The sequence below is a fragment of the Podarcis pityusensis genome (assembly GCF_964106645.2).
Source record: "Podarcis pityusensis genome assembly, chromosome: 8".
NCBI classification, from domain to species: Eukaryota; Metazoa; Chordata; class Lepidosauria; order Squamata; family Lacertidae; genus Podarcis; species Podarcis pityusensis.
In genome coordinates this window covers 4,015,130-4,028,407 of record NC_138033.1, presented here as the reverse complement: position 1 = coordinate 4,028,407, position 13,278 = coordinate 4,015,130, and the positions used below count along the sequence as shown (strand labels likewise).

The following is a 13,278-nucleotide window of genomic DNA, read 5'->3' as shown; positions in this document are numbered from 1 at the left end:
CTCCGCCTGTAGGAGAAGTCTTTGACTACCTGGTTTCCCACGGGCGAATGAAGGAGAAGGAGGCTCGGGCCAAGTTCAGACAGGTGAGGAGAGGAGACCCCAGCCAGGGGCCCGGTTGCTCTTTGAGTGCCAGGAAAGGGGCGAGGGGTGATTGGCGGGAATGTGGCTTGGCTGATGTTTTTTTTTTAAAAAAAATTATTTAATCATTTTTTCAATACAAACAACAACCACAAACAACAGAAACCATAATAACACCAATAACTTGACAATTCAGATTTTACCTATGACTACACCATTTTTTCTTTGCATTTTATTTATTTATTAACATTCTTATATTACATCGGTAAACATTGTCATATTACATTACAGGACTTACTGTAATATAATTTCCAACATGTATACAAAAATTATATACAAATTTTATATCCCTGAAAAGAAAATGAAACAACAAAAAAAGAAGGAAAGAACAAAGAAACAACAATTTCCCCCAAAAAATCATATACATACCAACACACTAGACTTCCTCTCTTTCCCATTGTATATTCCCTTTTTTACAAATGAATGTTCTCTTATTATTGTATATTTCTTTACATATTATCTAATACCTTCCTATATCAATATGTGCTCTTAGTCTTATTTCTCAACTCAGTCTGGCTCCAACATCAATGAAACGCTAGCATAGATAGCGAACCTTTACTGTATTTTTGAACATATGTTTTATATCTATCCCACTTTTCCATAAATTTTTGTTTTGAATTGCCTCTCAGGGTATTTGTGACTACACCTTTTTAACAATATTTTCCCACCACTCTCTCCTCCCACCACTATCCACCTTATCGCTTAAATATTCCTTCCAGATTTCTTCATATTTATCTGTTCTTAATTTGTGTTAATTCATTCGTATGCAGCTTATCAATGGATAATTGCGGCTCTTCCAATTCACCAAAACAAGTTTTTTTGCTTCTAATATAGCACGGTACATCCATTTTTTTTTTGACCCCTTGCAATCTCCCATGTATTCCGGAATATAATTTAGAATTAAATTCAATTCCCCTAAATAACAATTTCTTTTTGGCTGATGTTCTGGGGCAGAGAGGATATCAGACACTCCCTGGTCCAGATCCATCCCCTATGGCTTTCACACGTGGCCAAGGATTGATTTCCTTTCTCTTTCCAGCCGAGGGGGCGGGGTAAGGATTGATCCTGGCAGCCTGGCCTGTTTGGCTTTAAAAGAGGGGCACTCACGACTCTGGATGGGGGGGAGACAGAGGGAGTCTCATCTCTGCAGGAAGTGGGAGAGCCTTGCAGGGATCTTTCCCACACCCCCAGACATTTTCACCCACCACATTATCTCCCGCTTGGACTACTGCAATGCGCTCTACGTGGGGCTACCTTTGAAGGTGACTCGGAAACTACAACTAATCCAGAATGCGGCAGCTAGACTGGGGACTGGGGGCGGCCGCCGAGACCACATAACACCAGTCTTGAAAGACCTACATTGGCTCCCAGTACGTTTCCAAGCACAATTCAAAGTGTTGGGGCTGACCTTTAAAGCCCTAAACGGCCTCAAAGGCCCAGTATACCTGAAGGAGCGTCTCCACCCCTATCGTTCTACCTGGACGCTGAGGTCCAGTGCTGAGGGCCTTCTGGCAGTTCCCTCATTGCGAGAAGCCAAGTTACAGGGAACCAGGCAGAGGACCTTCTCGGTGGTGGCGCCCGCCCTGTGGAACGCCCTCCCACCAGATGTCAAAGAGATAAACAACTACCTGACATTCAGAAGACATCTGAAGGCAGCCCTGTTCAAGGAAGCTTTTAATGTGTGACATTTTAATGTATTTTTAATCTTTGTTGGAAGCCGCCCAGAGTGGCTGGGGAAACCCAGCCAGATGGGCGGGGTACAAATAATAAATTATTATTATATTTCTTCTTCTCGCTCCTAGATTGTCTCGGCCGTGCACTACTGTCACCAGAAGAACATTGTCCACAGGGACCTGAAGGTGAGGGGCTCTGGGCTGCTCCCCTCCATTTCCTCCCCCTCCCCTCCACCCCGTCCCAGTAACTACGATGCCATGAGCACCACGTCACTCAGTAGAACAGCTGGGCTGGCGAAATTCGGGGTGCAAGCCTCTGCCCTGGACTTCACAGCATGGTCTGCAGCAAATCACTCTGCCTCCATTCCTCCATCTGTAAAATGGGCATAATTATTACCCTGTCGGATGGGCAGGGCAAACAGAGAGGGGCCTTCAGCAGTTTATCTGCTTCGTGCCGGCTCTTAAGAACCCAAATCCAGGTACCCCAAAGCTGATTCAGATTCCTAGAATTTTCTGTGCCCCTCGCCTTGCCGGGGGTTGGGCTAGTTGACCTTTGGGGGTCCCTTCCAACTTTCCAGCTCTGTCGTTCTGTGACTTCATCGTCCGTTCTGTGACTCTCCCCTCTGCCACCAAAAACAGGCCGAGAACCTTTTGCTGGACGCTGACGCCAACATAAAGATCGCCGACTTTGGCTTCAGCAACGAGTTCACGCTGGGCTCCAAACTGGACACGTTTTGCGGGAGCCCCCCCTACGCCGCCCCGGAACTCTTCCAGGGCAAGAAGTACGACGGCCCCGAGGTGGACATCTGGAGCCTGGGGGTCATCCTCTATACGCTGGTCAGCGGCTCCCTGCCTTTCGACGGACAGAACCTCAAGGTGGGGCAGAGTGGGGGTCGCCAGGAAGCCTTGAAGGGGGAAGTGGGGGGTTATGGGGCCGGAGCCAGGCCCAGGGGACTGCGGGGTCTCCCAAGCCAGAAGCAGAGATAGGGTGGGGGCAAGGAGGGGGTCCATTTGGGCCCCTTGAACTTTTCTCTTTTTGCAGACAGGTGGTTTTTTTTTCAGGTTAAGAACCGTTTTATTCGAGTTTGGGATTTTTACATACATTACAGGTGAAACTCGGAAAATTAGAATATCGTGGAAAAGTTCATTTATTTCAGTAATTCAACTTAAAAGGTGAAACTAATATATGAGATAGACTCATGACATGCAAAGCGAGATACGTCAAGCCTTTATTTGTTACAATTGTGATGATCATGGTGTACAGCTGGTGAAAACCCCAAATTAACAATCTCAGAAAATTAGAATATTAAATGAAATCAGCAAAACAAGGATTGCAAATAGAGCAATATTGGACCTCTGAGACGTAGAAGCATGCATATGTACTCAGTACTTGGTTTGGGCCCCTTTTGCATCAATTACTGCTGAAATAAATGAACTTTTCCACGATATTCTAATTTTCCGAGTTTCACCTGCATATTATCTCCTTCCAATTTTTAAATTTCCTGTACAATTTTTTCCTTTCCCTCCCTCCCTTCCCACCCCCACCCCCATATCCATATCCATTGGAAGGGTTCAAACAATTATCCTCAGCCACGGGCATAGGGTCTTTTGTTTCCACCGAACGTCTTTTGTTCCAGTAGTTTTTATCCAGTGAAGATAGGGGTTCCATCTGTTCCTTATCGTGGTGGACTTGACCTTCCGCATTGTTTCCTGTGACGTTATTTTGACAATGTCTGACTGAATAAGTTCAGACAAATAACTATTCCATGCCTCTACTTTCAGACAGCTTTGTTGGAATAGCGTAAGGGGTTTCTCTCCCCAAAAGCTTAAGATGCCTCCCCAAACCACACTTCTCCCCTGAATTGTACAACGTCCTGTCTTTTGTGTTCTATGTAATGGAAATGGTTCCCAAATCAATCTTTCGCAGGGACAGACTTCAGAACTCTTTGCCTGTTGACATCAGGCGGGTCGCCTTCACTGTACTCCTTCCTGCTAAAAGCATATTTATTTAGGCAAAGTCTACCCAGACATAATAATAATAGTAACAACAACAACATATTAATGTAATAGATTATTATAAATAAGAATACATTTATTATCACATCGTCACTGGCCATTTCATTGTTTTATCCGTTGTGTGAACCCCTTCGAAGTTCATTTCTTTTTTAACTATCACGCAGTACGTAACTTTTATGAAATAAACTGATAAAGAAAGACCTGAAACAAAAAGATGAGGAACCAGAGAAAAGAATGACTCTATGTGACAAAGTGTGAAAACCGCATATTACGCACGTCCCACCCAGATAATGCCGCTTCCTCTGCCCAGCAGCTCTTTATTTTATTTTTGTTTCGTAAAATTTGCACACCACTTGGTTACAACAACCCTCAGAGCAGCTTGCAAAAGAGATTTTGGAAATAAAGGTATCACCAAGGAAGATGAACAGTAATTTAAAACTTTCGAAAACTCACACCAGCGTTCTAAACATCCGGGGCAGAACTGTCTAAACAAAAATGGCACCAAATTATATCATCATTACTATATTCAAATCCCACCTTTTTCCCAGACCAGGAATCAAGGATAGCGAAGGCACTTGGCTGATGTCAATAGGCAGGGAGTTCCACAGGGCAGATCCCTGAGCGCTGAGGTGTTACAGGCTGGCAAGACCTCGCTTGTGTTAGCATTCCTTGACTGCCGCTGACCCCAGATTGTGGCTTATGGGGGGAAAACCAGTGGCGGTGGTGCCCACAGAGACTGGAAGCACCATTAACTACTCGCGGGTGCCCTTCCGCACCCCAAACCTCCCGTTTGTCTGCCGGCATAGGGCCAGGCGGGGACGCAGGTGGCGCTGTGGGTTAAACCACAGAGACTAGGACTTGCCAATCAGAAGGTCGGCGGTTCGAATCCCCACGACGGAGTGAGCTCCCGTTGCTCGGTCCCTGCTCCTGCCAACCTAGCAGTTCGAAAGCACATCAAAGTGCAAGTAGATCAATAGGTACCGCTCTGGCGGGAAGGTAAACGGTGTTTCTGTGCGCTGCTTTGGTTCGCCAGAAGCAGTTTAGTCCTGCTGGCCACATGACCCGGAAGCTGTACGCCGGCTCCCTCTGCCAGTAAAGCGAGATGAGCGCCACAACCCCAGAGTTGGCCACGACTGGACCTAATGGTCAGGGGTCCCTTTACCTTTACCTTTATAGGGCCAGGCTGACCCAAAAGTTGGGGGGAAAGAGGGTGAGTTTGAGGCAGGTTGGGGGAACCCGGTTTGGCTATGACTGACGCTTCCACCTGCTCAATTCAGGAGCTGCGGGAACGAGTCCTTCGTGGCAAATACCGCGTGCCCTTCTACATGTCCACGGACTGCGAGAACATCCTGCGGCGCTTCTTGGTCCTGAACCCCTCTAAGCGCTGCACCCTGGAGGTAGGGGCACCTAAGATGGCTGGGCGGGGGGGAGGGAAGAGGGGCTTGGTGAGTGGGTCTGGTGAAGATGGCCGGGGGGCGGCGACTGAGCCGCGTCCCAAGAACCAAGGCTTTACTGTGTGTGGGAGAGAGAGAAAGAGAGGGATTCCTGCACTGAAGATTGAGGTTGAATCCTGACAAGTACTGTTTTTGGGGGACAGGAGGCGGGAGGGTGTGGAGGACTCCCTGGTCCTGAATGGGGTAACTGTGCCCCTGAAGGACTAGGTCCGCAGCCTGGGAGTCATTCTGGACTCACAGCTGTCCAGGGAGGCGCAGGTCAATTCTGTGTCCAGGGCGGCTGTCTGCCAGCTCCACCTGGTACGCAGGATGAGACCCTCCCTGCCCACAGACTGTCTCGCCAGAGTGGTGCATGCTCTGGTTATCTCCTGCTTGGACTACTGCAACGCGCTCTATGTGGGGCTACCTTTGAAGGTAACCCGGAAACTACAATTAATCCAGAATGCGGCAGCTAGACTGGTGACTGGGAGCGGCCACCGGGACCACATAACACCGGTCCTGAGAGATCTGCATTGGCTCCCAGTACATTTCCAAGCACAATTCAAAATGTTGGTGCTGACCTTGAAAGCCCTAAACGGCCTCGGTCCTGTATACCTGAAGGAGCGTCTCCACCCCTATCGTTCTGCCCGGACACTGAGGTCCAGCTCTGAGGGTCTTCTGGCGGTTCCCTCATTGCGAGAAGTGAGGTGACAGGGAACCAGGCAGAGGGCCTTCTCGGTAGTGGCGCCCACCCTGTGGAACGCCCTCCCTTCAGATGTGAAGGAAATAAGCAGCTATCCTATCTTCAAAAGACATCTGAAGGCAGCCCTGTTCAGGGAAGCTTTTAATATTTAATGCTGTACTGTTTTTAACATTTGATTGGGAGCCGCCCAGAGTGGCTGTGGAAAGTCAGCCAGATGAGCGGGGTATAAATAATAAATTATATATTATTATTATTATTATTATTATTATTATTATTATTATTATTGGGGTTGGACTAGATGGCCACTGGGGGGTCCCTTCCAATCCTACGATTCTCTGATTCCATAAGTCCCAGCTGGATCAGGCCCAATGGGTCCCATCCAGTCCAGCAGCATCCTGTTCTCACAGTGGTCAAGTGCCCCCGAAGAACCTAGGGATCTAGGGAAGACTGGAAAACATTTATTGAATATATGGGGAATAACTGTGTACAGCTGAAAACTCTGGCAGCATTGAGATCGATTCAACAGTTGCGATGGACGTAATAATGGAATACCGAATGGGATAGTTTCTGCAAAACACGCAGGGATTCAGGATGTGTAAAATGAACGATGGGAAGAGAAGAAAGGAAGTTGTTGATGTTTTAAGGAGGTAAAAATGAGTGTTTTAAATGGTAAAACAGAAAATTGGATAAAAATTATATGAAATAAAAAATAGATAGATGGCCTCTGGGCCATAAAAACATAAGAAAAGCCAGGCCAAAGGGGGCCTCCTCTTAGTCCAGCATCCTATTCCCACATTGGCCAACCGGATGTCCATTAGGAGAAACCCGCAGTCAGGATCCGGGTGCAAGAGCAACTCTCGCCTCCTGCCATTTTTCCCGCAGCTGGCATTCGGAAGCATTGACCCTGGAACCGCTGCTTGCTTTTTCTTCCCTGTTCTCTAAGCCATTGCTTGAGACGTTGCTCGTTCCCTGGGGGAGAACGAGGGATCGCAGCTGGTGCCCCCGCCTCCTCCGAGCCACAATCCCACAGACCCATTCTCCAGCTCCATCTTCTGCCCTCCAACCCGTTTCTCCTTACAGGAAGCTGTTGCTGCTGCTGCTGTGAGAGGAGACCTTTAATTAGCTAATGTCTCCGTGGGATCTGGCCCTGCCCACCGCCTCTCCCTCCCCCCTCCCCCCACGGATGGCTGTAATTAGCCTAATCGACTCAGGGATAATTATACAGTGTGTCAGGGAGGCAGAGAGCAACCTCAGCTCCCTGCCTGCCTGCCTGCCTGCCTTTTCCCCCAGCGTAGTTTGCAGGCTTCTGGGGGGGAGATGGGGTGGGGTGAGGATGCTTTGAGTGTGTGTTGGGGGGGGGTCTTCTTTGCCGAGGGGGTCCCTTCTGGCCAAAGATGATCTCAGAGCCTCTGCTTTCCTGGATCCAGGTGTTGTTGTTTTTTAAAGGAAGCTGCCTTGCGCAGCGTCAGGCGTTGATCCATCTAGTGCAATACGGTCTTCACTGGCTGGCAGCTGCTCTCGAGGATTTTAAGCAGAGAGCCTCTCCCAGCCTTACCTGGATTTGAACCTAAGACCTTCTGCTTGCAAAGCAGATGCTCTGAGCTGCGGCCCTGTTGTTGTTCGTTTTATTTTATTTAAAGGGAGTTTGCCTGGAGCTATTTTGTGACGACCAAGGGTGCCCTTGAGCAGGCGCAGAGTGCTTCTCCCTCACGGCTGAGCTTGCAGGAATTTGAACCGTGGTTCCCAAAGCACAAGCGATACATGGGGTGACCTAGCAGAATGCTAAGATGCATGTTGGGTGCAAACAATTTTGAGGTGCAAACGATTTCGTAAACCTGCTAGCACTGGATCAAGTCCAACTGAATGAATTACTTCAACTGAATAGTTTTCATTGGGCTTTGAATAAGTGTGCAATTAATTGTGGCTGGTCTGGATTTTATGGTGCTGTTGCCTTCCTTGGTGTGCCATGCAAACGGCTATTCTGAAAAATGCTTTTTTATATATAGGTTAGGGTAGTGCCCACTGGGAGTGAGTCTGTGGAAACCCCCAAAAAGTTAGGGAGCCACTGGTGTGAGAGAGGAAGGAGTTTCCAGGCATGGACAGAGAGTGTGTCTGTGTCTAGGCCTCCTCTTCTCGCCCCTACATTTCACGAATGCCCTTCTTCTCCGCAGCAAATCATGAAGGACAAGTGGATCAATATTGGCTACGAGGGGGACGAACTAAAGCCCTATAAAGAGCCGGAAGAGGACTTTGCGGACGCCAAGCGCATCGGTAAGGGCGTGTGGTGTGTTTTCGCTGGGTATGAAACAGTTCTGTTAAGTTGTGGGTGAACATATCAGACGACACAGCGATTCTTCAAACAGCTCTTGTTTATTCACAGCCCAGAACAGAACTGAACTGAAGGGTTCAGCCAGCCTGCTTATATAGAGCTCCACTAGAACACAACAGTAACCATTTTCTGTAACTATCCAATCACTGAACGTCACTTTCGATCCCTTATTTGCATATGTGGACCTGAGTGAAAACTACCTACAGTATCCCCCTGCTGGCCCAGGGTGAGAACTTCAGCACATAACAGGTTCCACACTTTGAAGCAGTTGGGGGACAGGGGGTGGGTGTGTATGGAGGACTCCCTGGTCCTGAATGGGGCAACTGTGCCCCTGAAGGACCAGGTGCGCAACCTGGGAGTAATTTTGGACTCATAGCTGTCCATGGAGGAGCAGGTCCATTCTGGGTCCAGGGCAGCTCCATCTGGTATGCAGGATGAGACCCTCCCTGCCCGCAGACTGTCTCTCCAGAGTGGTGCATGCTCTAGTTATCTCCCGCTTGGACTACTGCAATGCGCTCTACGTGGGGCTCCCTTTGAAGGTGACTCGGAAACTACAACTATTCCAGAATGCGGCAGCTAGATTGGTGACTGTGAGTGGCCGCCGAGACCATATAACACTGGTCCTGAAACACCTACATTGGCTCCCAGTACGTTTCCGAGCACAATTCAAAGTGTTGATGCTGGTCTTTAAAGCCCTAAACAGCCTCAAAGGCCCAGTATACCTGAAGGAGCGTCTCCACACCCATCGTTCTGCCCGGACACTGAGGTCCAGCTCTGAGGGCCTTCTGGCGGTTCCCTCATTGCAAGAAGTGAGGTTACAGGGAACCAGGCAGAGGGCCATCTCGGTGGTGACACCCACCCTGTGGAACGTGCTCCTTTCAGATGTCAAGGAAATAAACAACTATCTGACTTTTAAAAGACATCCGAAGGCAGCCCTGTACAGGGAAGTTTTTAATGTTTGATGTTTTATCGTGTTTTTAACGTTCTGTTGGGAGCCGTCTGGCATGGCTGGGGAAACCCAGCCAGGTGGGCGGGGTATAAGTAACTGATGATGATGATGATATTGGGTGAGGTGATTTTGCAAGTAAACTGGTCCCAAATTGTTACGGGCTCTATACACCAGTTCCTATCCCAGGCTACTCTTTGTATAGAAGGTGATAAACAGTCCAAGGTAACCAAAGAGTTTTGCAATGTGAGGGGTGTCCTCTGCTTTGGTTTTTTTTAAAAGCCAGAAACAAAATAAAGTTGTGCCTTTCAGTCCCTGAGGAGTTCTTGTGCTTCAAGCCTTGTGCCGATTTTGTTTCCTTGTTTATTTATTACACAAGTGCCCTTCGCCCTACCATTTTGCCGGACAACTACCCTTCAAGTTCTTCAAAGGCCTGGTTATCCTCAGCCTGGCCGCTGGGAGAAGAGAACTTACTAGGGACTTAAAGCTGCAAATTTAATATTATCTCCCGCGAAAAGATTGAGGAGAGCTAGCTCCGGGCATTGGGAGACATTTTGTCCAGTAATTAAGCAGTTGGTCCCTTACCTTTCTCACCCTGATCTGGCCACAGTGATCCATGTGACGGTCACCTCCAGGCTTGATTATTGTAATTCACTCTACACGGGGCTGCCCTTGAAGCTGACTCAGAAACTCCAGAGGGTGCAGAATGCGGTGGCGAGACTCCTTACGGGGTCCTTGCCATGGGATCGCATTCATCCAGCGCTTTACCAGCTGCACTGGCTCCCAGTGAAATACAGGGTCAGGTTTAAGGTGCTGGTTTTGACCTTTAAAGCCCTATGCAGCCTAGGACCCATGTACCTACAGGACCGCCTCTCCTGGTATGCCCCGCGGAGGACCTTAAGGTCCACAAATGACAACACCCTGGAGGTCCCAAGTCACAAGGTGGTTAGATTGGTCTCAACTAGGGCCAGGGACTTTTCAGCACTGGCCCCGACTTGGTGGAACGCTCCGTCACAAGAGACTACGGCCCTGCGGGACTTGACATCTTTCTGCAGGGCCTGCAAGACAAAGCTGTTCTGCCTGGCCTTTGGTTTGGACTCAACCTGACCCTTATGTTTCCCTCCCCTTATGGTTTTGATCTATGGGCTACTATTAAAATGAGGCTGCATTTTAAATTATATTTTAACTTGTATTTTAAATTGGTGTTTTTTTATTATTATTATTATTATTATTGTAATTTTACTGGTGTTAGCTGCCTTGAGCCCAACTCTGGCCGGGGAGGGCGGGGTATAAATAAATTTATTATTATTAAATAATAATATATTATTAATAAAGTTTTTTATTATTAAAATAAATTTAATAATAATAGCTTTTTATTTCAACGAACACTTCCTCCCAGAACTCAGAGAGTCATCGAAACATAGGATTGTAGAGTTGGAAGGGGGTATCCAAAGGTCATCCAGCCCAACCCCCTGCGATGGAGAAATCTTAACCAAAGCATGCATAACAGAGGGCCATCCAACCTCTGCCTAAAAGCCTCCAAGGAAGGAGGGTGTGCCAGCTTCTGAGAAGAGCCCATTCCACAGCCAAATGGCTCTAACTAACCCTAAGAAAGTCGGGACGCGGGTGGCGCTGTGGGTTAAACCACAGAGCCTAGGACTTGCCGATCAGAAGGTCGGCGGTTCGAATCCCCACAACAGGGTGAGCTCCAATTGTTCGGTCCCAGCTCCTGCCCACCTAGCAGTTTGAAAGCACGTCAAAGTGCAAGTAGATAAATAGGTACCACTCCGGCAGGAAGGTAAATGGCGTTTCCGTGCGCTGCTCTGGTTCGCCAGAAGCGGCTTAGTCCTGCTGGCCACATGACCCGGAAGCTGTACGCTGGCTCCCTCGGCCAATAAAGCGAGATGAGCGCCGCCACCCCAGAGTTGGCCACGACTGGACCTAATGGTCAGGGTTCCTTTTACCTTTAACCCTAAGAAAAATCCTTCCTAATGTTTAGTCAGACACTCCTTCGTTGCCATTTGAATCCGTTGGTTTGGACCCTGCCCTCTGGAGCAGCAGAAACACCTTCTAACTTCCTCCATCTGAGCCACCTTCTCTTGTGTCACATAAGTTGGTGACTTAGAGCCTAACCTTCTTCGCCGTCTCTTTCCTCTCCCTGCCCAGAAGTGATGGTGGGCATGGGCTACACCCGTGAAGAGATCAAGGAAGCCCTGACCAGCCAGAAGTACAACGAGGTCACGGCCACGTACCTCCTGCTGGGCAGGAAGAACGAGGTGAGGCCTGGGATTACGGGCGGGGTGGGGAGTGTTGCAGGAATTTATGTCTAGGTTGGGGGGGGTTGCCCCTTCAGCAGATATCATGCACATGCAGCCCACTACCAAAACCAGCACAATCGCTTTTGTGACTTCTGTGATTTGTCCCCACAAAACACTTCATCACAGTTTCTTCCTATCTATTCCAAGGGCCTTTGCTGCACGATACCAAATGTAAGAATTCACTGATAAATGCATCTATGTACTCGCTCACTGGGGAAACTTCAGAAATTCATCTAGACATGTGAGCTCAGCTACTCAGCAGCCCCTCTGCCTGAGTGATAATTCCTGGCATCCTGATACCTGAGTGCCAGACAGGTAGCCATACTAGAAATAACAAGCCCAGATGAAGGCAAAAGGGTGTGATAACTTGGCTGGGAAACAGGGAAATGTACATATCTCTTTTGTTACACCTGATGGGTGTTAGGTGGGGAGCAAGGAGAACCATGGGGCAGGGTCCAGGATGCTCAGATTACGGCCACCAGACCTCTCCTTTCATGATGTAACCATGATGTAGTTTGGGGGGGTGTAACATGGGGATTAGCAGCTAATAAAAGTTTGGAGGCTCTTTTGTTCGGAGCTTCCATCTTGTTCCACCTGGTGGCAGGTGGGAGTCCTGTCGCGACAGTCTTCAATAAAGACCAAGCCTACTGGTTTTCCTGGCTGGTGTCCTTGTTTTTTGTCCAAGGGAGCCCTCAGATTTCTCCGTTAATGGTTTTTGCTGCGACTTCTTCCCTTTTCCATTTTTGGGATAGGTCGTTGTCTCGTTGTGCTGTGCGTAATCTTATAAGCGTCTACCGTGTCGCCTCCCTGTCTCCCAGCAGGTGGAAGGGGTCGAGTCTCGCACCGGCAGCAGCCTCTCGCTGGCCCGGGTGCGGGCGCCCAGCGAGGTTTCCAATGGCACCAGCAAGTCCTCTTCGTCTCACTCCAAGAGCCAGCGGAGCTCCTCCACTTACCACCGGCAGCGGCGGCACAGCGATTTCTGTGAGTGGCGTGGTCTCCCTGCTCTCCCTGCGCCCCCCCAACCGCTCCGTCCCAGTCTCGTACCACCACCCAAGCTGATCAGTGCAGGGCTGAAACGGCTCCTTGCTCCATTTCCCGTGTGAATCCATAGGAGATTGTTCCAGTCCATGGGCATTTCGTGACACCTTGGTTGCCTGAAAGGAAAAGGGAACCTTCTTCTTCTTCTCCTTCCTTTTCTTCTTCTTCTTCTTCTTCTTCTTCTTCTTCTTCTTCTTCCTCTTCCTCTTCCTCTTCCTCTTCCTCTTCTTTCTCCTCCTCCTCTTCTTCCTCCACTTTTTCTTCTTCCTCTTCTTCTTCTTCTTCTTCCTCCTCCTCCTCCTCCTCTTCTTCTTCTTCTTCTTCTTCTTCTTCTTCTTCTTCTTCCTCCTCCTCCTCTTCTTCCTCTTTTTCTTCTTCTTCTTCTTCCTCCTCCTCCTCCTCCTCCTCCTCCTCTTCTTCTTCTTCTTCTTCTTCTTCTTCTTCTTCTTTGGCGATCCTTCATAGCTGAGTAAGATTGTCTTCCATAAACACGGTTTTAACAATGAGTCCGCAAGTGACTGTGGAGGCCAATTTTGGATCCACACGTCCTTCCACAGTGTGGACATTGGGTTCTGGGTGGGAGTTGATCCTGGTGAGGGTTTGCCAAGTGTGCCTTCCTCATAGCACGTTTCTCCTTTGCGTCCTGAGTTCGAGTGTCTTCAAAGTCCATGACACCTTTGGTCA

General features: G+C 48.7%; 1 protein-coding gene across 6 annotated transcripts in view; it reads left to right on the top strand.

Moving 5' to 3' along the window:
* MARK4 (microtubule affinity regulating kinase 4) overlaps window positions 1–13,278 on the top strand; it is a 78,922-nt gene that overhangs the window by 43,969 nt on the left and 21,675 nt on the right. For 4 of the 6 annotated variants that reach the window (XM_081018725.1, XM_081018723.1, XM_081018726.1 and 1 more), the window contains exons 6-12: window positions 13–83; window positions 1,941–1,997; window positions 2,451–2,687; window positions 5,105–5,224; window positions 8,135–8,234; window positions 11,405–11,514; window positions 12,375–12,537. In XM_081018725.1, the coding sequence (XP_080874851.1) occupies window positions 13–83; window positions 1,941–1,997; window positions 2,451–2,687; window positions 5,105–5,224; window positions 8,135–8,234; window positions 11,405–11,514; window positions 12,375–12,537 (858 nt within the window). The remainder of the gene's footprint in view (window positions 1–12; window positions 84–1,940; window positions 1,998–2,450; window positions 2,688–5,104; window positions 5,225–8,134; window positions 8,235–11,404; window positions 11,515–12,374; window positions 12,538–13,278) is intronic. The other 2 variants (XM_081018724.1, XM_081018727.1) reach the window with 1 other exon arrangement.